Source organism: Phragmites australis, chromosome 16, assembly GCF_958298935.1.
Source record: "Phragmites australis chromosome 16, lpPhrAust1.1, whole genome shotgun sequence".
Taxonomy (NCBI): domain Eukaryota; kingdom Viridiplantae; phylum Streptophyta; class Magnoliopsida; order Poales; family Poaceae; genus Phragmites; species Phragmites australis.
The window spans coordinates 26661311-26683529 of record NC_084936.1 but is presented as its reverse complement, the minus strand read 5'-3'; the positions used below and the strand labels follow the sequence as shown (position 1 = coordinate 26683529).

Sequence of the window (22219 nt, the reverse complement as noted above, 5' to 3'; positions counted from 1 at the left end):
CTAATCCTCCGCATTGATACAAACAACAATCATCAGTGCACCCTTGTACTTTCCCGTCAAGAAAGTGGCGTCGATACTAACCACGGGCCGACAAATGCTTGAAGGCCTCCACGCATTGAGGAAAGCATCGAAACACATGCTGCATGATGGGCTTCATGACACCACTATCATTGCCCATCATGCCACCATATGATATGAACCACTTAGTCCTAGGGTTAAAATGTGAAATTGCATCTATTATCCTAGGTACCCTCGCGTATGCCTCCTTCCAATCTCCTCGTAGTAATGCCATGACATGTTGCTTCGCCCTCCATCTCTTGTCATACAACATGCGATAATTGGTAAACGCAACTATAGACTCAATTAGAGATGCCATAGTCGTGTCTGGGTCTGCCCAAACGATGAGGGTGATACACCGATCGAGGTACTTCGCCGTGCACTAGGAGTGCACTTGTTTGGGCCTCGCTGACCCGCAAGTGTGGGGTTGTCAAACATTTGTGAGCTTCCATCGTCCGTCGTCGTTTGGAATAAGACAGACCCATACACCCTATCCACAATCTCTCTAGCATTTGATGGTGTACCTCTCCTTCGCATAAGAATGAACCACGTCGCACAGCCTGTGGTGCCGTACTGAGTAGTCCCTAAACCAGAACTTTACTTCCTCAGGACTATTAAATATCATCTACTCCTTAATTAACTCCTTCTCACTGTTTCATTCCTCCTTCGTAGATATTAAGCTATTATCACAAAGAGCATTCTTGGTCAATGAAATATCCGAGTAGCCCGGCACCTTAGGCACATCTACATGTACAGCCTTCAGTGTCCTTATCTCCAGCTCCGTGTAAATTTTATCCCACCAAGCCTCTTCCTCATCCTCGCCCGCTTCTCCTTCCACCTCAGCACACACGTGTCATTCCTCAACAGCAGACACATGTTCCACTTCTTCTACCTCATTATATTCATCTATGTCCTCACTGTCCGACGAAAAGATTGGTGTATCTTCAACATTTCCTTGGGCCTCCGCATCCTAAAAAAAAAAACCATCACCGAAGTCATTACATACCACAACCAAATCAAAGTTATTGCAATCACCAACAGCTACCTCCTGAACAGAGGCATGAGGTACCTCTGGAATAGTAACATCGGTGAGTTCAGAGACACCGGCAACCTCTGAGACAATGGCGGGAATTTTTTGAGTCAAATGCTCAACATGCTCCATTTCTTGGCTAATACTTCCCGACACATCTTGAACCGATGGCTTCGAGCTTCCTCCGGTACCCACATCAACTACCAACTCCGCCAAAGTCACCAGGAAAGGATGTTTGCTTTTCAAACATAGAAGACCTGATCAAATATTGATCATGGCTAAAGTAAACTTAAAGCCAAAATCATGGTTAAAAAATAACATTTGGTTTGTAATCAACACAAAACAAGAACTATGCCAAAACAGTTAAGTACAACAAAAATTAATATGGCATGTTGAGACACATAACCAAACAGCCTCTAAAATACAGTGGACAACAAAGAAAAAGAACCTTAGACTTGTTTTGTAGAGTTCTTCTTAATTTAAATTCTTTGCAGAGAGTGATTCTCTGAGGGAAGTGATTATATGGCTGAAAGTGATTATCTAGAATAAACTATATAAAGAAAATGATTCTACGTAGGAAATGAATCAGGAGAAACTGTTTTTTTCTTCAGCTTCTTAGCTTCTAGTTCATTTCATAGAATTAATTCAACAGATTCTACTCAAAAAGCTAAAAGCTACTATTTAATAGAGCTCTCCTAATTACAACTGAAAAACTACTATAAGAGTTCCGCCAAGCATACCCCTCTACGTCCTCACGTCTTTTTCTTTGCGCTGTGACATGTGGGAGACAATAAAATTACTAATTAACCCCGGCACTCCGTACCCCTTTCACTAAATAAACAGGGGCCATAAAACTTAAAGAACCGCGGTTAAAATACATGCCAGCGTGATTGGCAACCAAATATGAGTCTGGAGGAGATCCCGTCAACACCGATCCTCTCAATAAGAGCATATTTGGTTTAAGCGTAATCCTACCACCTTTAAGTTTAGTAACAACATAGTTTCTTAAACATTTGTTATGTTGACTTTGTTAGTCTTATGACTCACACATGGTATCTTTAATTTTTTTACTAACTTTGTCGTATAAATAACTAAGAATTTATTGATTACATTTCTTTACAATAAATCATACTTAACTAAGGTTAGTCGTGGTACGGTTAGTGAGCCAAACATTCTGCACGAGGGAAAAAAAAGATAAGATTGGTTGCTAGCTACGGCTTTACACACTATTATTGCGAAACAAGACAAGTCATGCATTCTGCATGAGAAAAAAAATCAATTACAAAGCTTGTTAGGATGATCTTGAATAGGGCCAATTTTATTGGCCAACTTCCTGATGCCAAACCCGGCCCTCGACGGCATTGGGCCGAGCCAGTTTTGCTCAGGTCTATTGTACGGTACCGCACGATTTGTCGAATTATTTGACACGCTAAAGCAAGCACCATGATGCCGAGGAGAATATCATAATTTCAAAACTCGTTTGAAAATAATGGCAGGTAGGCCCCGTCTTGAATTATTTCCAAATGAATTTGGTCCCTTTTCGCCAAAGGCCCCACGGAGAACCTCAGAATTGCCCAAAAGAGGCTTCACCAGCTCCATTTCTGAAATCAAACCAAATAAAGAAAGAGAAGAAAAAAAACGAGAGGGAGAAAAGGACCAGGAGGTGGGGAGGGGGGCCGGAGCCAAAACCTAGACGAGCCACACAGAGAGAGATAGCAAGGAGGGCGACGACGCCAGGCGGGCTAGCCCCACCAGACCAACCAAACCCTAGCTTACCTTTCATTCCAATCCATGGAGGCGGCTTTATGAGCCGCCACCGCCGCTGCCGCCGGGACGTGGAGCTATTAAAGCGAAGGAACGGAGGATGACAGCCAGATCGGACGATCCCGACGTCTCGCCGGGTACGGCGGGCGGCGGCGAGATCTGGGGCACGTGGGAGGAGCTCCTCCTGGCGTGCGCCGTGAGGCGGCACGGCACGGCGAGCTGGGACTCGGTGGCCATGGAGGTGCAGTCGCGCAGCACCTCCGCCGCGCGCCTCACGCCCGCCGGCTGCCGCCTCCGCTTCCGTCTCCTCCGTCGCCGGTTCGCCGCCGAGAACGGTGACGGCGGCGATGAGGACCCCGACCCCGACCCCGCCGCCGCCGACGTGTGGGTGGAGGAGCTCCGCAAGCTGCGCGTCGCCGAGCTCCGCCGCGAGGTCGAGCGATACGATCTCTCGATCGGGTAAAGGAAAAAAAATAACAGCCTGGACAATAATGAGAACTTTAAAACGCGGCGAAGTCCGTCCGGTTCGTTCAGTGCGGCGCCTCGCGGGCCGTCTGGTGCTGATCGGTCGGCCGCGGTTTTTTCTGGCAGAGATGCTTATTCCGTATTGTTCATCGGTATGATTAGGTCGTTGCAATCAAAAGTGAAACGGCTCAAGGAGGAGAGGGAGGTGAGCATCTCCGGCGAGGCTACGCCGGTGGTGAAGAAGGAGCAGGAAGACGAGGAGGCGGTGCTGGTGAAAGGATCGCCGGAGGACGATGACCCCGCCGGGGAGGATCGTGCCTCCGGCGGCGAGTCCGGGCGATCATGCAAGGAGTCCAACTCGTCAGATCTGAACCGGCCGGGGCACGACGCCGGCACCGGTTCCGCCGGCGGCGAAGGCGACGCGTCAGCGAGGGAGGAGGAGACCGCCGCTGGCGAGTCGGTGGCCGTGAAGCGGGAGGAGGTCTCGGGCGAGTCGGTCGCCGGGTCGAAGGAGGCGGCGGCAGACGCGGAGGAGAGCAGCGACGCGCAGAGCTCGGCCAGCTTGTCCCGCCGCCGCGAGCCGGTGGGCGGTGGCGCCGGCGCCGGCGGCGAGGACGCGGCGGCCGAGGAGGGGTCAGCGTCGCCGTCGGCGCCCGCCACCATCCCCGCGGCGGAGGCCGAAGCGCTGCTCGCCTTCCTCGAATCGGTGCGGACCAGCAAGGCGGGCTCCGTGTTCGAGCGGCGGCTCGAGAGTCAGGTAAAAAAAAAAAAAAAATCTCCGTCCCGTTGTTTTTCTACACGCAGTAAAATGTAAAAACAACCCCTTCCCAAATCTCCATTTCCACGCCCCCACGTAAAACTTTTAATTACGGAACCGTCCAAACCCATGCGCCCAAACCGCCCGTTCGTATCGTTTCATCTCGCGATTTGTATTTTTGTAATCACGAAATAATCGCGTTTTTTTTTTGTCAAGGACTGTTTAGTTAACGCTTAACTTTGCCACAGCTCTAGCCAAGCGTGGCTGCCATAAAATATGTACAATGAGTCTATGCCATGTGAGATAAAAGAATGACAAAGTTTGATGAACGTGATTAAACTAAACACATGAATAAAAATATGCGACGGTCCTGCAAGTTGGCCCTTACACGCTCACTTTGCTTGCAAACTCAGAAGCCATCACCTCGCCTCGTCGCCGCCCCATTTCGGTAGTGAGGAATTGCTACCAGTAGAGTGATAATAAAAAGTTAAATATTGCTACTTACGAGTGGTCGTCACTCGTGACCGTGAGGCGAGGGCGCGTTGATCTGTGCCGTCCGTCTGATCAGGGCGCAGTACGCGTGTCCGTCCGATGGAGTGATGAGGTGGAGATGCGCGGTAGGGCGCGCGGGGCGGTCGTAGGTGGGCGGCGTTGGGAGAGGCGCGTTTCGCGTTCATGGGTGGCCCGCGAAGACCCAATAATATGCTGCCACCTATGCACATGAAAGTCTTGTGGGCCCAGTTTGTCGGCCAACTTGTTCATGCAACATTTTCAGCTGCTTTTGTTTTTACTTAGTAACTTTTTTTGTTTCTCTCTCCCTTTTAATTGAGATGTTCTCTTTTCTTTTCTTTTTCATGAAACAAGGAGTACATTTTCCCTGCTTGAGATTGCTCATGTAGTCATGTGTAGATTTTATGTGTAGCTTTTTTTTTGTGTTTCTGTAAGCTCAACTTACCGACTGGCCAAAAATGTTCGCAGGATGGCACGAAATACAGGAGCACCATCAGGCGCCACGTGGATCTGGAGACGGTCAGGTCCAAGCTGGAAGGGGTCGGCGCGTGCTACACCTCCGCGTCCGAGTTCTACCGCGACCTGCTCCTGCACTGCACCAACGCGCTCGTCTTCTTCCCGCTCGGCTCGCCGGAGCACGCCGCCGCGGCGCAGACGCGCGCCCTCGTCTCCAGGCACATGGCCGCGTCTCTCCGCAAGGACCAACCTGGGACCTTGGGGAAGGCTGCGGGGCCTTCTGCGGCTTCCAAGAAGCCCAAGGCGGAAGACGTCGGGTCACTGTTGGAGAAGACGACGCCGATAATCGTCTGCCGCAAACGGAGCTCCATTGCAAAGGCTGCTGCCAAGATGGATAAAGCGGAGAAGGGAGAGACAAACAAGGAGGATGAGGAGGAGAAGGAGAACGAGGTCAAGAAGAAGGTGGCCCCCAAGGACAAGGCGCGGGGGCTGAGGACGAACAAGAGCCGCGGCCCTGCCAGGAACGCAGCTCCAAATCAGAAGACGGGGAAGGGCTCGGAGAGCGAGGGGGCGGCTGAATGGACGAAGAAGTCTGACAAGAAAGGTGGCAGCGGCACGGCAGCAAGTAGTGGGGTCGCCAAGAAGCGGAACGCCGTGGAGTTCCTGAACCGGATGAAGCAAAACTCGACTCCCTCGACAGAGCGCGTGTCGCTGCTCGAGACATTGAAGCTCTCCGCGGCGGCAGAGCAGAAGAAGTCCGGGAAGGGCGAGGGCCGGAAGGAGCCCGGCGGCAGTTCCGGCTCCAAGAAGGCCACAGACACGCCGCCAGGGAGGAGAAGCGTCGGCAGGCCCCCAAAACGGGCGGCCGCGCCCCCGACGCCGCCGCAGCCATCAAAGAGGGCGAAGGGCGACAAGCCCTCGACGACGAGGAAGCGCGGGGGGAAGAGGTGACTGGGATGGGAGGCAGTAGGAAGCGATAGTATCAGCTGTGTGTAAATGCTCTAGGGCTGTAGGATCGTTTCGAGCTTGTACTGTATACCTGTGGTGTAGGGGTGGCGCTTTTTTTTTGGACGGGGAGATGGAATGATGGATGAACTGACCTACACCTCTCATGATCTCGGCTCACGGGACTCGGAAGAGAAGACGATTCCTTTTTAAACTGTCGTCGTGTATGTTTGGACAGAAATTTGAAACTTATACTGAAGCAAATGGAAGCCACTCTCATCTGGGACATGGATATATCATGCATTTGGCCCCTGCATTTTGCCACTATCCCATCGGCACGTATGTACAATTTACAACGCATGTGAGTCTTTGACCTGACTTCAGATCTTGCTATTTGAACTGGTTTAGCCTCAAAAGATTAAAAAATAGAATTGCGGTGAGCGTGGATCGAACACGCGACCTTCAGATCTTCAGTCTGACGCTCTCCCAACTGAGCTATCCCCGCTTCTGTTTATGTCTAGGTAATTTTTTACATATCTATATGTTAAACATCTTCAACCATCTCGTGGGAGCGTAGTAATGCAGTTCCTGTTAGCAAAGGTTGGAGACAATCGCAATGCCTTCTCGGGAATCATTTGTAGCGCAGGACATACTACCTCTCTTTACATAATGTGTTGTCCAAGAATGCTATACAATCCCAATGTGAGGACATACCGTATTCTGAGTCAAGCTTCACTCGTATAGTCATATCCACTTCAAATGCGGATTTTGTCCCTATCAGATATGTATGCTTGCTTAAAATAAATTTGGGATCAACTTTGCCAGAGTTCGAATATATTACTACTTTGGACATACCACAATTTAATAAACACCCTACTACCAGTTAGGTCAGATGGCGAAGGACCAAGAATCTACAAGGCGATAACCTACTGTTTTAATCCTAGTTTCTAAAGGATAAGCATAGATAGTTATTTCCGATCTATTACATAAAAAATAGCATCACAACATTACGGGATGCGAAGGTGTTGAACATACATATTCACATCACACTGCAGGAGCAGATTGTAACCTCATCCATCAGACAAATAGGTTGCCATTCCCCACAGCATCGCATCATCATGCACTGTCTGAAGTGAGAACTCCAAAATATCCAGTTACTGCTTGTAATGTCAAGTTCAATACCAAACTGGTAAGTGGTGTTGTTACCACCCATGTCACCCAATTGTAGTTTCGATCCGGCCTTCAACGAGCACAATATCATCTGTACATAAAGAGTTGTTAGTGAAATTGATCAATAACAAAAGTAATGTGCAATGTTTGATGTGTTCATCATGTAAAATGCTATAGAAGTGATCAAAACTTGGCTAAATCTAATCAGGTTTTGTCTAGCAGCAGACTTTCCAGACTCCAGTTTCCCACGTGGGGCCGACTGACTCACTGACATGGACTATTAGCTCAGCAAATGTACATTGCATTTCAAGCCTTCTCAAGCACTAGGGCACAAAATAGCAAATGTACATTGCATTTCAAGTCTTCTATAGCACTAGGACACAAACAAACAATGCTATGCATACAGTGTATTTTGAAGGTAAGAGTTGACCTTCCTTTTGTATACACACAACGACCTGCGACCTATAGAACCTTTAGACAAATAGCTTAAGACAAGAAATACATGTATACACAGTGAGTTGTCCCCCTTTTTGGCGAAAAAGAAGAGGCTGATAAAAAAGTTAGAATGTAGGAAATAAACGGCAACTATCATTACAATAGATGTTCTTTATCTATGTTACCCTAAAGCTGCATTTAGTTCTTGAGTTTTCACATGCCACAGGGCACAGGTTCACCAACTCATTAAGGCCCTGTTTGGTTGGGCTGAGGCTTTTTCAAAAGCTGTTGTTGAAAAACTGCTTTTGAATTAGCTTTTGATATGGATAAAATGTATAATATATGTAATACTCCTCAGAACATTATCCTGCTACAAAAGCTCCTTCAGACTAGCTTCTGGCTTCTAGTAATAATGACAACTTTCGCTTCTTAGAAACCATTTTCAGAAGCGGACCGTTTGGTTCAGCTTTCTACTTTTGAGTCGCAAAAGCCAAAAGCTGAATCAAACAGGGCCTAAGGCATTTCAATGATGTTCTGAAAGCCTCCAGCACTTCTTAAATATAATATGTTGCTGAACTACATACTAGACAGTTGTTTCAGTATACAAAATAGAACAGCAACTTCTTATCACATGGAAGTATGGCATTATATTCAGAAAGAGAAGAAAAATTTGCTGCGCAGTACATAAATGACAGGTAATCTAGAGTTTGTACTTGCAAATCTATCTAGACTATCCTGTACCCAACTAGTCATCTTAAATAGCACATTCATGAAAGCTAACAGCCCATGGTAACTTACCGCTTTCACCATCAGATGCTTCATCAAGTCTTGCAATTGCATCAAGCAATGATTGTTCTTTGTCCTGCAACAATAATCATTTATTTGTGAGTTTTGAAGGAGAAGAAATGAACGGTAACTTCTCCAGTTTATATTCTCTAAGGAATTACAATGGAAGATAATGAAAACCATCTTACTCTAAGCAGTTTCTTTGCCTTTTCAATTTCATACATATCTGGATGGCACAACACCCTCTCCACCTGTCGACAACACACATTTGCAAGAAATTGACGAATGACTCTTCCATTTAATTTCACCTTAAAATCTCAAGAACATATACCTCCTTCAAAATATTGCCAATATTAGGAATGCCAATATGATTGAAATCCATCCCGCCGATGCCATTGGGCAAAACATAATTCTCATTCACGTGAAACCTTCCACTTCTCCTGTCCGCACCCAGCATAACACCATCAGATGCTTGCCAACTACCCCGATTTGGGAGGACTTGATTGACAGGGCCCCGTCTTGTATCTTCAGGTGCCATCTGTCGGAGGACACCTTTTAACAGCCAGTAGGGTATATTGCTACCCTAACAACAGAAATTCTTACTCATTGTTGATTGAGATCATCGAAACAGTACGATGGATGTTAAAGCACACTAACTTAGCAAAAATATCACACTATGGTTTAGGGAGATACTGTATCAAGTGTGGAACAGTTATTTCATACCCCACCAAACAGCTTAAAAGACTGTAATAGAATTCTGCCCCCCTCATCAACAAGATTGGCAGCAAAAACAAATGCAACAACAAAGATGCTTTCATGTTTCCTTTCCTGACTTGCCTATTTTTTTATACAAGAAAAATATTCATTTGGTTTGGGTTTGTGTGTGTTCGTGCACGCAAGTGCGGTGAGTGAGTGGGTGGTAGATGAGCATATTTTTTGCACATGTGGCACCTGGCAGATCTTTCATGCTCAAGCAGATACCAACTATGACGAGTTATAAGAATATTCTGGTCGGCGAATAAAAAGCAAGATCAACAATACTCCAAACATACTGTATCTGCATTGTTGCCCGTCACTGCATGTAAAGGAACCATGGCTGACTGTGGACCAGCAGGAAGTGAGTGGACGGAATGGGATTTCTTCTACCTCTTGAGAGGTCCAAGATTGTGACCAACTAAGCTGCTACGATGCAAACTAGACTAGATTCCAGCTCCCTGTCTTGACTGCCTACATATGTTAATGAAATGCAAAGCACAACTTAATGGTCATGCAGTAATTACTGGAGCTACCGAAATGTTCATTCCATTACTTGTACCTAGACACAAACATGGGTGTCGGAATCCGATTCAGATTCAAGTGTCTGATTCGCCAAAGAAAATTTGGACACGCAAAATACAACTCGGAATCCGACACGGGTGTCGGAATCTGACTCGGATTCAAGGTGTTCGATTCGGCAAAAAAATTTGAACATGAGTGTCCATATAACACTTCAAGTGCTTTATGCATGGTACCTTGTTCTTTGGATAGCCTCCTCTTCATTGTCCATGTTCAATAGCACTCTGTGTTCCTCATCAGAGACTTTCAATTCTCTTCTGACTTCAGTGATTAGGCTTTGTTTCTCCTGTACAAGACAACTGTTTTTAATTCCCTCAGCAAGGAATTATAACAAGTTACAATAGTCACTACTCACTAAGAAGTTTAGATTGTTGAAATTACCCAAGATATGACATCAGATTGCATTTTGAAGGCTCTCAGAACACCAGTGTAGGCCTGCTGTTCAATCTGATGTATATCACTATCCAACTTGCTGTAAGGCCTTGGCTGAGAAAGTGCACCTGCTAACGGCTTTCCATTCCCACTGAAAAGTACTCTTGATCCTCTAATTTGATATGTTTGAGGGTGATCATCATCGGTCCCTGAAACCAAGGTAAGTAATTGACACCAGGGGTGGATCTACTACCCCGGCCAGCTCTGGCAGCCGCCAGAGGTGGTCGGCGGCCCAACCCCCTCCCCCCCCAATTAAATCCTAAGGTAAATCAATGGAGATTGGAGAGAGCCCAGAGGCGGATCTACCCCAACGGCGAGGGAGAACAACATCAGAAACGCAGTCTCTCTCCATCAGTATCAGAAGGGGATAGAAGGGGAGCGCTGACGTATTGTTGCCGTCAATGGAGGAGCTGCAGTAGATGAAGGGCGCCGCCATGGCTGGCCTAGCCTCGCCCCGGTGATCTCTCGCTCTCTCCCTGTTGATCGTCTCGTCTCGTGAAGGAGTGGGGGTTTTGCGGTCTTGTCCTGGTCTGCCTCGCCTCGGTGCAGTTGGGTAGAGGTGGAACGAAAAAAAAATGTCTGAGCTCGGGAAGGGTGTTGGTGCACCAGCCGCGGTGTGGCTGTGGCGCGGTGCGGAAGGGAGAATCCAACCGAGACTGAGAGCGCCGGCCGCTGGATGGGCGCCACGTGGTGATCGAGAGCAAGACTGAGATTTTTAATTTGCATACAAATGGGTTAATATGTTTAGCCACTAGGTCAATTCGATGGTTGATATTTATTTTTGGTACTTTTACACCAGATAGCCTATTTACACCGTGAAATTGATGGTTAATATGTTTTTACACTAGATCAGAATTCGATGGTTAATATGTTTAATTTGATTGTTTTAGTATATATCTTCAAAATCTTCAATATCCGGAGTTGCTAAACATGCATACGGTATATCCTATCTGTATATGGTGTAAAAATATACACCATATTTGTATGGTTGATATTTATTGTTTGCACTAGATTAGAATTCGATGGTTGATATTTATTGTTTGCACTTTTACATCGAATAGCCCATTTACACCTAATATTTCTTTTACCGGATAAACATATTAGCCTATTTGTACGCAACGAAGACAAACAAGTCAAATGCACATCTTGCAATGATGGCCGACCATTCATAAAATCTAATTCCTATAGAATGTGAAGATGTTTAAAATATAAAATCGATCCTCCGCAAACCCTAAAAGCACTTTTAAAGCAATAAACTAAAGTTTCACTAGAATAGATGTGTTCAAATAAGTAAGTGTGCTTTTCAATAATAAATCGTCACCTCATACTAAAACAGACATACTACTCATCCCAACTCCATACTATCCAAACATGGCCCAAATACCTGTTCTCAATTAAACACCCAAGTCTACAGTATATAATTCAATGGAAGGAACAATTAGCAAACCAACTGCTAAGATTGCCCTTCCCTGTAACCTGAAGTTGTGATCAATCTTCAGTGTGTCGAGACCATCAAACAGTCAAGCCCCAGTATTTCACCCACTATCCTTTCCAGGATGCCAATGAGTACATTGTTTTCGAGGATGCCAATGAGCCAAAAAATCCTATAAATCGTCAGTGGCTACTTCGGATCCAGGTGTTCAAACCCACTAGACCTCAAATCCGGTGAGAGTTGGAGCCTCCAGAGGCCGAATCGAGAGGTAGTAGAGTGATTTAGAGATCAGTTAGGGGGTTTAGGGGGGAGGATTTGAAGCTTCAAGTCACAGGACAAGGATCTCTGATATCACACGTCGTCGCTGACGTATGGAGCTAGCTCCACACGTCAGCGACGAAGTCATCGTAACATCGACGTCAGGAGATCTAGATCCTCACGAGCCAAGTCACGACATTCGTGAAATTTAGAAGTGACTTCAGTTAGATCCTGAAACTATAACTTTGTAGGGATTGCGAGTCCGCTAGATTTGTTCTAGGCTCTAGAGAACTGGTTTGAAACTATAACCAAAATTTGGTAAATGTTACTATAAGATTTTATCTCTCTTTGGTTTCCTTTTAGACTAGACCTCTTCACTTGAAAAAGTTGGTTTACAACGAAGAATAATTCCTAAAATTCTTTTTTTTACTATGTACCTCGCAATTTTGGCAAAAATTGACTATTGGTTAGACAATAGATTTGTAGGGACAAATTTAGTCACCAACCACACGCACTATAAATTCTCCCCAGGAGAGCCAATGGACAATAAGACACAGTAACATATGATATTTATTAATGATCCGATAAACAACTTATAATGTATGCCATTTACTAATGATCCGGTAATAGTGTACTTATATGTCTGCTAATTCATGACTCACCCAGCGAATATTTCATTCCCTAACTGATGATTAGATTACTATCTTGTCTGGTTTTCCAATATTTTCTTCTTCATTTGTTTGAGTTTGATTATGTGTGGTTATATTTACTAGGCAACATATATAGGGTTAATTTGGAAAGTGACTTTAAGCATGGCTCACATAAAGGAAAGTATGCATGTATGAAGATTTTTTACAATATTTTGAATTAGTTTTTTATTATTTTATTTAGTTTAAACATAATGGACTATTATAAAGCGAAAAGGTGGGATTTTTCTAGAACGGGATAGTGACTTTAACACTTTACCGAATTTATATTGTTATTTTATTATCCTATATACACGCGATTTATTTCCTATATCTTTAGCCACAAAGATGCACAAAATTATTTAGATTTGTCGCTAGCTAAAAATATTCCTATAAAGGATTTTTTTTTGAGCATATAGAAAAATATTTATCACTGGAGCAGAGAGCCAGAGATACAGAGACCGTATAGAAGCAACGAGTGAAAGCGAAGTAGCGAACAGAGGTAATCACTGGATTTTACTAGCTTCGGTTGGTTCTGTCCAGCACGCGATCCCCTTCGCCTTCTCGCGGGAGCGCACCGGCGATGGCGTCGACGCGGCCGGGGACGACGGCTGGGTTGCCGCCGCCGTGGAGCAGGCTGGAGGGGCAGGTGGTGCTGGTGACGGGCGCGTCCTCCGGCATCGGCCGCGAGTTCTGCCTCGACCTGGCGCGCGCCGGCTGCCGCGTCGTCGCCGCCGCCCGCCGCACCGACCGCCTCCGTTCTCTCTGCGAGGAGATCAACGACTCCGTGGCCGCCGGGCCCCCCCGGGCGGTGGCCGTGGAGCTCGACGTCGCCGCCGGGGGCTCGGCCTTGGATGCCGCTGTGCAGAGGGCATGGGACGCCTTCGGCCGCGTCGACGCCTTGGTCAACAACGCTGGCCTCCGAGGTATTCAATTCGCTATCTGGTGTGCGAGACTTTACTTTCCGTCGATTGAATTAAATTTCAGTGATGTTCTTTTGGGCGTCTCGATGAATCTCCAAACGCGAAAACTGTCAAAATAAGCTCAATTTTATAATTCCTTTTCGTTAGCGAACCATGTATGTATGCTGGCTTCAATGGCATGTAAGATTGGTGTCCTCGTATACCGCAGGAGGAGTGCATTCGCCACTGGATTGGCCTGACGATGAGTGGGACAAACTCATCAAGACGAACCTCACCGGATTATGGCTTGTCGCCAAACATGTCTGCAGACGCATGCGTGATGCCAAGCTAAAGGGTTCAGTAATTAACATTTCGTCTATTGCTGGTCTTAACCGTGGGCATCTGCCTGGCTCCATTGGATACGCATCGTCCAAGTCTGCTGTGCATTATGCCACAAAGGTAGTGTATTCTTATTCCTCGTCAAACATTTGTTTCGCTCCTGTGTTCGTAATAAACCATATTGGGTGTATTGGTGCAGATAATGGCTTTGGAATTAGGAGCATACGGCATTAGAGTGAACTCAGTTGCACCTGGACTATTCAAATCAGAGATAACCAGTCCTCTATTGCAAAAGAGATGGTTGAACACTGTTGCTTCAAAGATAGTGCCTCTTAAGACGCATGGGACTACTGATCCAGCATTGACTTCTCTAGTTCGTTTCCTGATCCATGAAGCATCGTCCTATGTGACCGGCAACATCTTCGTTGTAGATTCAGGTGTCACCTTACCTGGTGTTCCAATATTCTCTTCCCTGTAATTTTTCTTTGAGTTTAGATTAATACAGATAAGTTGGTACGATTGCGTAAAGTAACCAATAAAGGCTCCATGAAGGAAGTGACGCTTCTGAACAGTTGGTTTCCAATAATATTGTCTGTCAGTTCTGCTTTCCACTATTGTTTATCTAATACAATTTACTTCCAGAAGCACATCTTTTTAGGCATAGAATGTCGACCATTCAGCTGCTGATTCTCTTATTTCCTATCCTGTCAAGTATCAATCAAAATGATGTACCTACATACTGCCATTTTAGTACATGACCACATGTTTTTGCTCGGTAGATTATTTAAAAAACTGCCAATGATTAGTCTATTTGGTGCATTTCCATTGTAGAGGGATATGCAGAGAACAATATCCTCTGATAGTCCGATAGCCATATCTAAATATTACAAGTCCACGTGAACAGTGACAGAGAATAGTTGCCAACTTCCCATGCGCAAACATTTAAGGCTTTTAAGGAAATTAAATAGTTGAGTCTAAAACAAAAGCATCGATGTTAATTTGAACATCTTCCTTGGAACATCACTCTTCTTAAGTGATAAATGTTGGCAGTATGGGTCGCCTGTCTGCAATGGAGCATTCAGACGTATATTGACTGACCTGGAGATTTCCCCTAAGAACATGATTTTATTAACATTACAATTTAAAAACTAGATTAATATGATCCAAATGACCCAAGAAATATCATTTTTTGGTATTTTTTAGTTGCTTGATTTTTGTTTAGTGTAAGGCACATTTTTTAGCCATTCGAGTAACCTTGAGATGCGTTATATGATTCTAATTTTCATCCAATGGTTGAAAAAAGGCTTACATTTAAGAAATGGTCAACCGGTTCCTTTCTGTTTTGCTATCTGTAAGTTTCCTGATCGTTTCATAAAGTCACATTTTTTTAATTATCTGATTAAGCTTGAGATGTGTTGTCTAGTTCTGATTTTGATCAATGGTTCAAACAAAAAGTGATTATATTTAAGAAAAAACCCATCAAATTAATAGACAGCCCCAATATATATATATATATATATAATACAACAAGTAACTATATACAGGATGGCAATTGCAGTAACTTGTAATGGGGTTCAAACACACGGCTGTAATGGGGTTATACATGAAGCATTCTGAACTGAGCTATAAAGGAAAATAAGTGCACCGTGCCTCAAACAAATATATAGTACAATTGTTATATAAAACCCCCTCAAATATTATGAAACTTACAATGATCTTGGTACAGTTTAAAAATTATGACCATGATAGCTTTATCTGGAGATATGACCGTAATAAATAGTTAACTAATGTTACCAACTGCAAAGAAGAAACATCCGAATTCCATACATCTGGATTTCTAAAATTGCATATAGCATTCCAACCTGTAATGTTGCCTTCCTTAAATCTCATACTGCATTCCGACCTGCAAGGTTTTACCTGGAGCTATCTTTAGACTGGAAATATTGGACCTGAAGTTCTTTTGCAGGAACCTATAAAGGTTGTTAATAACAAAAAGTTATGCCTGCTGCTCATCTTTAGAATAACGATAATGCTACAAATCTGATGTTCGATATGTCGGATGCACCATTCATCGTGAGATCTTACCGTTTTGATCTAATGGCTTACCTTAGCTACTCCTCATCGAGGCCAGGGAACCACGAGCTGACACGGTCAAACATCTCGGCCTTCATCCATCCTCATCCACTCATTGTTCTCTCTCTCCTCTCTCCTTTCTTTTTCCCCTTCCTCGTCTCATCTGCTTCCTCCTTATGCAATGCCATGGTGCGACTGTTGCCTGCATTAGCTCCTTCTCATGTTTGGTGCACTCGTCGCTCGATCTCTCCTTTCTCTCCAAACACATACATACTGCTTGTACGCTCTGCCCTCCCTCATCCCCCTCTCTCCCTCTAGCTCTCTCGCACACACTTCTCCAACAAAATCTAGCCGAGGAGCACAATGAAGACCACTGTGAGGGTGTCTTCTTATCTTGCTTCAGCGAGCTACGGCCAGGGCACACGTTGTTGGATCCGATGAGCCTCAGTCACCTCATTGGATGTAAAGGAGGGGATCTAATGAAAAGGAAAGCTTGTTCATGGGCAAATGTAAGATGTTGCGATCAATTTTTGGCAGTAGTTGATTTGGGATGTTGCATCTATTTAGTTTGACTGTAGCTTTCTGGTTTCATTCCAGGGTTCTGAATTTTGACGTTGCGGATTGCATGTGCACTTTAACATCAGATTTTTCTCCACTAAGTCACATCACAGTATTGATTGGTGCTTGCAGAACTAATGTCTTCCTATCTCTATATTAAGGAGAGGAGCTCCACTAGAGTTTTCAACCACTCAACCAAAATAGAAATTTATGGCACACTCTAGCTTCCCCCCTTCCTCTTTGCTTCTTATCATCTTGCTTATGTTCTTCTCCAATGCCTTCGTCCTGCCAACAGCCATGGCCTGCAATAGCAGTGACTTAGCTACTCTTTGAAAGATCAAGAAGCAGCTCAGAAACTCTCCCGATCTATCCAACACTACAATTAAAATAGTCATCTGTGCTGCCCTATTAGTGCCGGTTAGGATAAAATTGACATTGATGAAGTATCAGTGCCGGTTTATAACTTCTCGCGCTCGATCTACGATCGAGCTCGTATTATAGGCTGACACTAATAAGTCTATAGTCTAAAAAGGCGCCTTCTTCTCCCCCTAACGCGTCATCCCCAACTCCGACGCCCCTTTCCGCCACCTCACCGCTGCGCCGTCATCCCCAACTCTAGCGCCCCTTTCCGCCACCACAATATTAGTGCCAGTTCTAAGAAAAAACTAGCACTAATAGTCCAACTATCAGTGCCGGCTAAGGGTTCAAAACTGGCACTGATAGTCCAACTATTAGTGTCGGCTGGGGGTTCAAAACTGGCATTAATAGTCCAACTACCAGTGTCAGTTGGGTTATACAATCGACACTGATTTTAGTATCAATGTTGGTTGTAGACCATAGCCAGCACTGATATTCTATCCCTATATAAAAAGGATTTAGCCGTAGCCTCTCCATTCCTCCCTTATGCGCCTGTCAATTCCCGTTGTCTCACCAACGCTATCGTCCCCGGAGCCAACGCCACTTTCCCATCGCCATCACCATCCCTAGAGCTGACACCGCCTCCCCGCCATCGCCGTCCCTGGAGTCCGCACGCCGTCCTCATCTCAGAGCTGACACCGCCTCCCTGCTGTCGCTGTCCCCGGAGCCCTCACACTGTCCTCATCCCCATCGCCGATGTTGCCTCCTCGTCGTCACCATCCCAAAAGCCCGCACGTAGTCCTCACCCTAGTCGGCGTCCTCATCCCAAAGCTGACGTCGCCTCCCCACCGTCGCCATCCCCAGAGCCCGCACGTCGTCCTCATCCCCGTTGCCTGTGTGCCATCCTCATCCCTAGAGCATCGCCAGCCTCGCCGTCCCAGTCGCCTCAGAGTCCCATCTTTATCCCCATCGCCTGCACCATCGTCGATCGTGCAGCTCTGCCATCGATTTGGTAAAAGTATGTGGTTACTTTGTTGTGTAATCAGGCGGCAATTTGGTGGCTAAAGGAACTGATGATCTTTACATAGCATTAGTTCAATTGTGCTCTTAGTTTGTTGAAGAACGAAAGCGAGCATTTTAGTTCATCTGATTAAATGTTAGCCATTGTTAATGTACATGTTATGCTATATTGTTTCAATGTGAAAGTACCTCTATGCTTATAAACTGGTTGAAGAATAAAAGCAACCATGTTGAAGAACGAAAAGGTTGGTTCTGAAATTTTTTTATTGTTGTGTTGGAACTTTCTTATGACAAGATTATTCAAAGGAGTAAACTAGCCTGATGATTTTTTTTTAACCAATTTTCTAAGCTAGCTAAGTACAACATGGTTTGCATCCCCCTACCTGCAGGTCCAGCACATTCCAAATTACAGATAGGTAGCCACTAGGATATAAATTTTGTGTCTTATTATTATTTTCAAATTGAATCTTGATATACACCCACATCAAGACAATGTCCTAAGCACGTTGTTTGCAGCCCGTGCCCTAGGGCCGGTCTCTAGAGAAGTAAAATTTTATGTTTACATATGCCCTATTTTTTGTAGATGCCGCGTGGATCTAGCATGTATCGTTGATGCATCCGAAATAACATCTACATCCTGCCACATTGTGCCCCTTGCGTCCTCACGGCATATTCCACTACGAACTCGATGCCCCGCCCTCCCCGGTGCCCTCAGGGATGATCAAAATGGTATACCTCGCATCTATTTTGATTGGACAACTGATAATTGAAAAATTTGTAGTTGTTAAATATATACATGTATTGATGTAGCTGATTCCTCCTCTAGTTTGGTTAAATAGAATAATTGTACACAACCTGTTGTGACTACAACTATAGGTGATAGTGGTATAAGGAAGATATCAATTAGTTTTCAGATGTTGGCAAATAAAAAATCTATCAATATTGTTGTCTTTGGCATCCAATTACCTGAGATCCATATGGCTCAAAAAAAATACAATGGCAACGGTTTTGCAAGAGATTGAGGATCAAGTTGGGTATATTTTATCTAACTACAGCTATTTCAAATTAAAAACGCTTGAACAAAATATGGAGGATGTGGCTTCAATGACTATTAGTCTGTCGTGGTTAAATGCACTTTACACAGTTGGTGCCACGAATTTTAGTTTATAGTATTGTTTCATAAATTATCAAATTTTCTCTTCATATTCATGCTCTTTGCCTGAAGGATTTTTACTGGAACAACATGATGTTTTTGGATGTTAGCTTGGGTTCACTCTTACGTTATGTTATAGAACGGCTGGGTTTCACAATGATTGGTCCGAAAGTCAAGAGAGTTCATAAAGGTAGGTATCAAGCTTGTGGAGTTCGGTGGATGAGATTTCGCTGTTTATGGAACTATGATGGATCTGCCTTTTCTTGCTTGAGATAGTGCGCTCATTTATGCACTATGCCATTTGGATGGGATATATGGAATTGATATCATAGAAGTCAACTATGAAGACTATATGATTCGACGTACACCGTAGAATTAGGGATGAGTGTATTTGCAACGTGTTTAACCTATGATGTAAAATATGATAATATTTATGTGTGGATGTTGATGAACTCATGATTATTTGTGGATGTGGATGAACTATTTGTGATCCATGTGTATATATCTTCTTGTGATGAATACATATATATATTTGAATACAGATTTGAAATAGGATTTTGAATGCTGCATTATTGAATTCATAATTTATTTGTGGCTACAGAAGTATCAGTGTTAGCTTGTCACACTAACCGACACTGATATCAATGCCGGTTCATTCTTATGGACCAACATGATGCATTTAGATGTTAGCTTAGGATCACTCTTAATTTATGTCATAGAGCGGCTGGGTTTCACAATGATTGTCCCGAAAGTCAAGAGAGTTCATAAAGGTAGGTATCATGCTTATATGAAGTTTGGTGGAGGAGGTTTCATTGTTTATCTATGATGAATCTGTCCTTTCTTGCTCAAGATAGTGCGCTCGTTTATGCACAACGTCACTTGGATAAGATATATAGAGTTGATATCATAGAAGTCAACTGTGAAGACTATATGATTCGACGTGCACCATATAATTGTTGATGAATGCATTTGCAATGTATTTAACCTATGATGTGAACTATGATAATATCTATGTGTGGATGTTGATGAACTCATGATTCAGTGTGGATGTAGATGAATTATTTATGATCTATGTGTATATATCTTCCTATGATGAATGCCTACATATATTTGAATACAAATTCAAAATCGGTTTTGAATGTCGTATTATTGAATTCATAATTTATTTGTGTCTACAAAAATATCAGTGTTGGTTCATTCTTATAGACCGGCACTGATAATCCGTGACTATCAATGCTGGTTAAAAATCACTACTGATGATGTTTTTTAGTCGACACTAATAATCATTTCTGTACCAGTGGAAATGGCTCTCACACACCAACTGTTGTGCTTGGATCCAAGGTGTTTTATGCTGTGGGACTGACGGTCGTGTCAACCTTGTGTCCCTAACGACTCATCAGTCTCCGGGCCAATTCTGGGGTTCTTGGTGAAGATAAATGTCAGTGCTCTGACCATCACCAATAGCAAGCTGCCTGGACATATTCCCAGTTTCTAAGTCGCCTCTCCAACCTCAGATACATTAACCTTAGCGGCAACAAGCTCAGTGGGTTTATTCCTCCTGGATTACTTCATGCAAGCTTCCGATTCCTCATCTTGTCCAATAACCAGCTCACGAGAGAGCTCCCAGAGGATCATGGCAATGGAGACATTGACACCATAGATCTTTCACACAATCAGCTCACTGGCGACCCATCATTCTTATTTGATACCACAAAGCCAGCGACAAAGATTGATTTGTCATGGAATAAGCTTGAGTTCAACATGACACAAGTTAGGTTTCCCTACCACCTGACCTATTTGGACCTTAGCCACAACCATATCAAGGGAGGGGTGGCCAAGTCCCTGAAGGATATAAATCCTGAACACTTCAATATCAGGCTAGGGCGATGGCCGAGGTAGCCGACTTCTCGGCCAGGCCAATGCAAAAGTCCACATGGGCATCGCGACCAAGCTCACGCTATGGCGATGCCAGCCCCTCAACTGGCTGAAATGAGAGCCCCGTGGCCACCGGCGACCCGACCATGACCCTAGCTGTGACTAACACTAGGGGCCTCGCCATTCTGAAGGCCCTTCAGCGGCAGCAAGGAGCAGGCCTCGTTGTGCCCGGGGCTGCGGTTGAGGTTGTAGTCGCACAAGCCGCCGTGGCCAGCCGGCAGGCGCACGTGGTGTCTCTCCGAGCTCAGCTGGAGGAGCTGTAGGTAGCCCTACGGGCAACACAACCGCCTACTGACATGACCATTGTGGCACCTATAACGGTCAATGCTGTGCTTTGAAAAATCGCAGCTCAAAGGTAAAAACGAAAATCAACAAGAAAATCACAACTGAAAAAGAAAAACTTGCAAACTTGCAAGGGAAACAATAGAGAGAGACTAGAAGGAGGGGAATTCAAATATATGCTGTCGGCGTATCAGGAACCGGGGGTCCCTGAGTCCCGAGAACAGGCCGGCCGTCCGCCACGTGTCACCATCCCGCGAGGTCCCCCCTGCAGGATGAGGAAAATCTAAGTTCCGGGAGAAGGTGCTCGGGCCACAGCATCTGGTTCCCGAGCACCCCAGTTCCCCGATGACCCGCAGAGTCCAAATACCGGGAAGAAAGTGCTCGGGGAGGTGCCCGCTCGCCCCCGAGTACCATAGTCCCCCGATGGCCGAACAGCCAAGGGCTCGGGAGAGAGTGCTTGGGGCTGCACGTGGCAGCCCCTGAGCACTCGGTTCCCCAAAGGTTCTGCAGAAGTACTCGGGAGAGAGTGCTCGGGACTGCACGTGGCAGCCCCCGAGCACCCGGTTCCCCGAAGGTTCGCGCAAGATCACCCGACGGCCCGACGACCCGGAAGGACCCGTCGGCGAAGTGTCAACCAGTCAAAGGTCCGAAGCCGCATTTAATGGGCATGCGCGACCTAACATCCTGACATCCTGATATTCCCAACTGCCCACGCCGCAGTGTCAGTCCCTGCCATGCTTTGGCAGAGGGGCGTGGGTCCATTAATTGCACGGGTCCCGTCCCGTATCATCCGGGGTATCTCGGGATAACGTTGCCAGGATCAAAGCGTTCCGTCCGCCACCCTGCCCTGGCAAAAGAACAAGACAGGGTGGGCGCGCCGGGTGCCTCTGTGGCCGCCCGGTGGGCCCTCTCAACGGAGCCAGGACGTCCACAGTGACAGGTGGTCGGATGCGCGCTGCGTTTTTCCACCGCCCCTGTCGCTTCGCCTAGAGGGAATGATGACGCCTTTCTCCGTGGCGTCTTGGAACTTGCGCCCCCTCTTTCCCATTTGGGGTAAGTCGTGGTCGGCGAGTGTATAAAAG

The 22219-nt window shown here is 45.4% G+C and overlaps 2 protein-coding genes, 1 non-coding gene and 1 pseudogene across 3 annotated transcripts; 2 read left to right on the top strand and 2 right to left on the bottom strand.

Annotated features, from left to right (window-relative positions):
- Positions 1-2705: 2705 nt before the first annotated feature.
- On the top strand, positions 2706-6283 carry LOC133895415 (uncharacterized). The gene is made up of 3 exons (XM_062335716.1): positions 2706-3310; positions 3479-4073; positions 5052-6283. Exons 1-3 carry the CDS (start codon positions 2952-2954, stop codon positions 5988-5990), a joined length of 1893 nt encoding a protein of 630 aa, XP_062191700.1. The 5' UTR covers positions 2706-2951; the 3' UTR covers positions 5991-6283.
- Positions 6284-6416: 133 nt separating this feature from the next.
- TRNAF-GAA (transfer RNA phenylalanine (anticodon GAA)) lies at positions 6417-6489 on the bottom strand. Its single transcript has one exon. It is a non-coding gene; the product is annotated as a tRNA-Phe (tRNA).
- Positions 6490-7198: 709 nt separating this feature from the next.
- On the bottom strand, positions 7199-10578 carry LOC133895183 (protein EMSY-LIKE 3-like; annotated as a pseudogene).
- Positions 10579-12985: 2407 nt separating this feature from the next.
- On the top strand, positions 12986-14368 carry LOC133895416 (uncharacterized). The gene is made up of 3 exons (XM_062335717.1): positions 12986-13444; positions 13650-13879; positions 13959-14368. The coding sequence occupies exons 1-3, from the start codon at positions 13102-13104 to the stop codon at positions 14235-14237; spliced, it is 852 nt and encodes a 283-aa protein (XP_062191701.1). The 5' UTR covers positions 12986-13101; the 3' UTR covers positions 14238-14368.
- Positions 14369-22219: the final 7851 nt, after the last annotated feature.

Bases quoted from the DNA above. Each gene is read 5' to 3' on its own strand.
- LOC133895415 (XM_062335716.1), top strand. From the start codon at position 2,952: ATGACAGCCAGATCGGACGATCCCGACGTCTCGCCGGGTACGGCGGGC. The intron at 3,311-3,478 runs GTAAAGGAAAAA...CGGTATGATTAG, and splicing joins CGATACGATCTCTCGATCGG to GTCGTTGCAATCAAAAGTGA. The intron at 4,074-5,051 runs GTAAAAAAAAAA...AAATGTTCGCAG, and splicing joins AGCGGCGGCTCGAGAGTCAG to GATGGCACGAAATACAGGAG.
- LOC133895416 (XM_062335717.1), top strand. From the start codon at position 13,102: ATGGCGTCGACGCGGCCGGGGACGACGGCTGGGTTGCCGCCGCCGTGG. The intron at 13,445-13,649 runs GTATTCAATTCG...CGTATACCGCAG, and splicing joins CAACAACGCTGGCCTCCGAG to GAGGAGTGCATTCGCCACTG. The intron at 13,880-13,958 runs GTAGTGTATTCT...GTATTGGTGCAG, and splicing joins CTGTGCATTATGCCACAAAG to ATAATGGCTTTGGAATTAGG.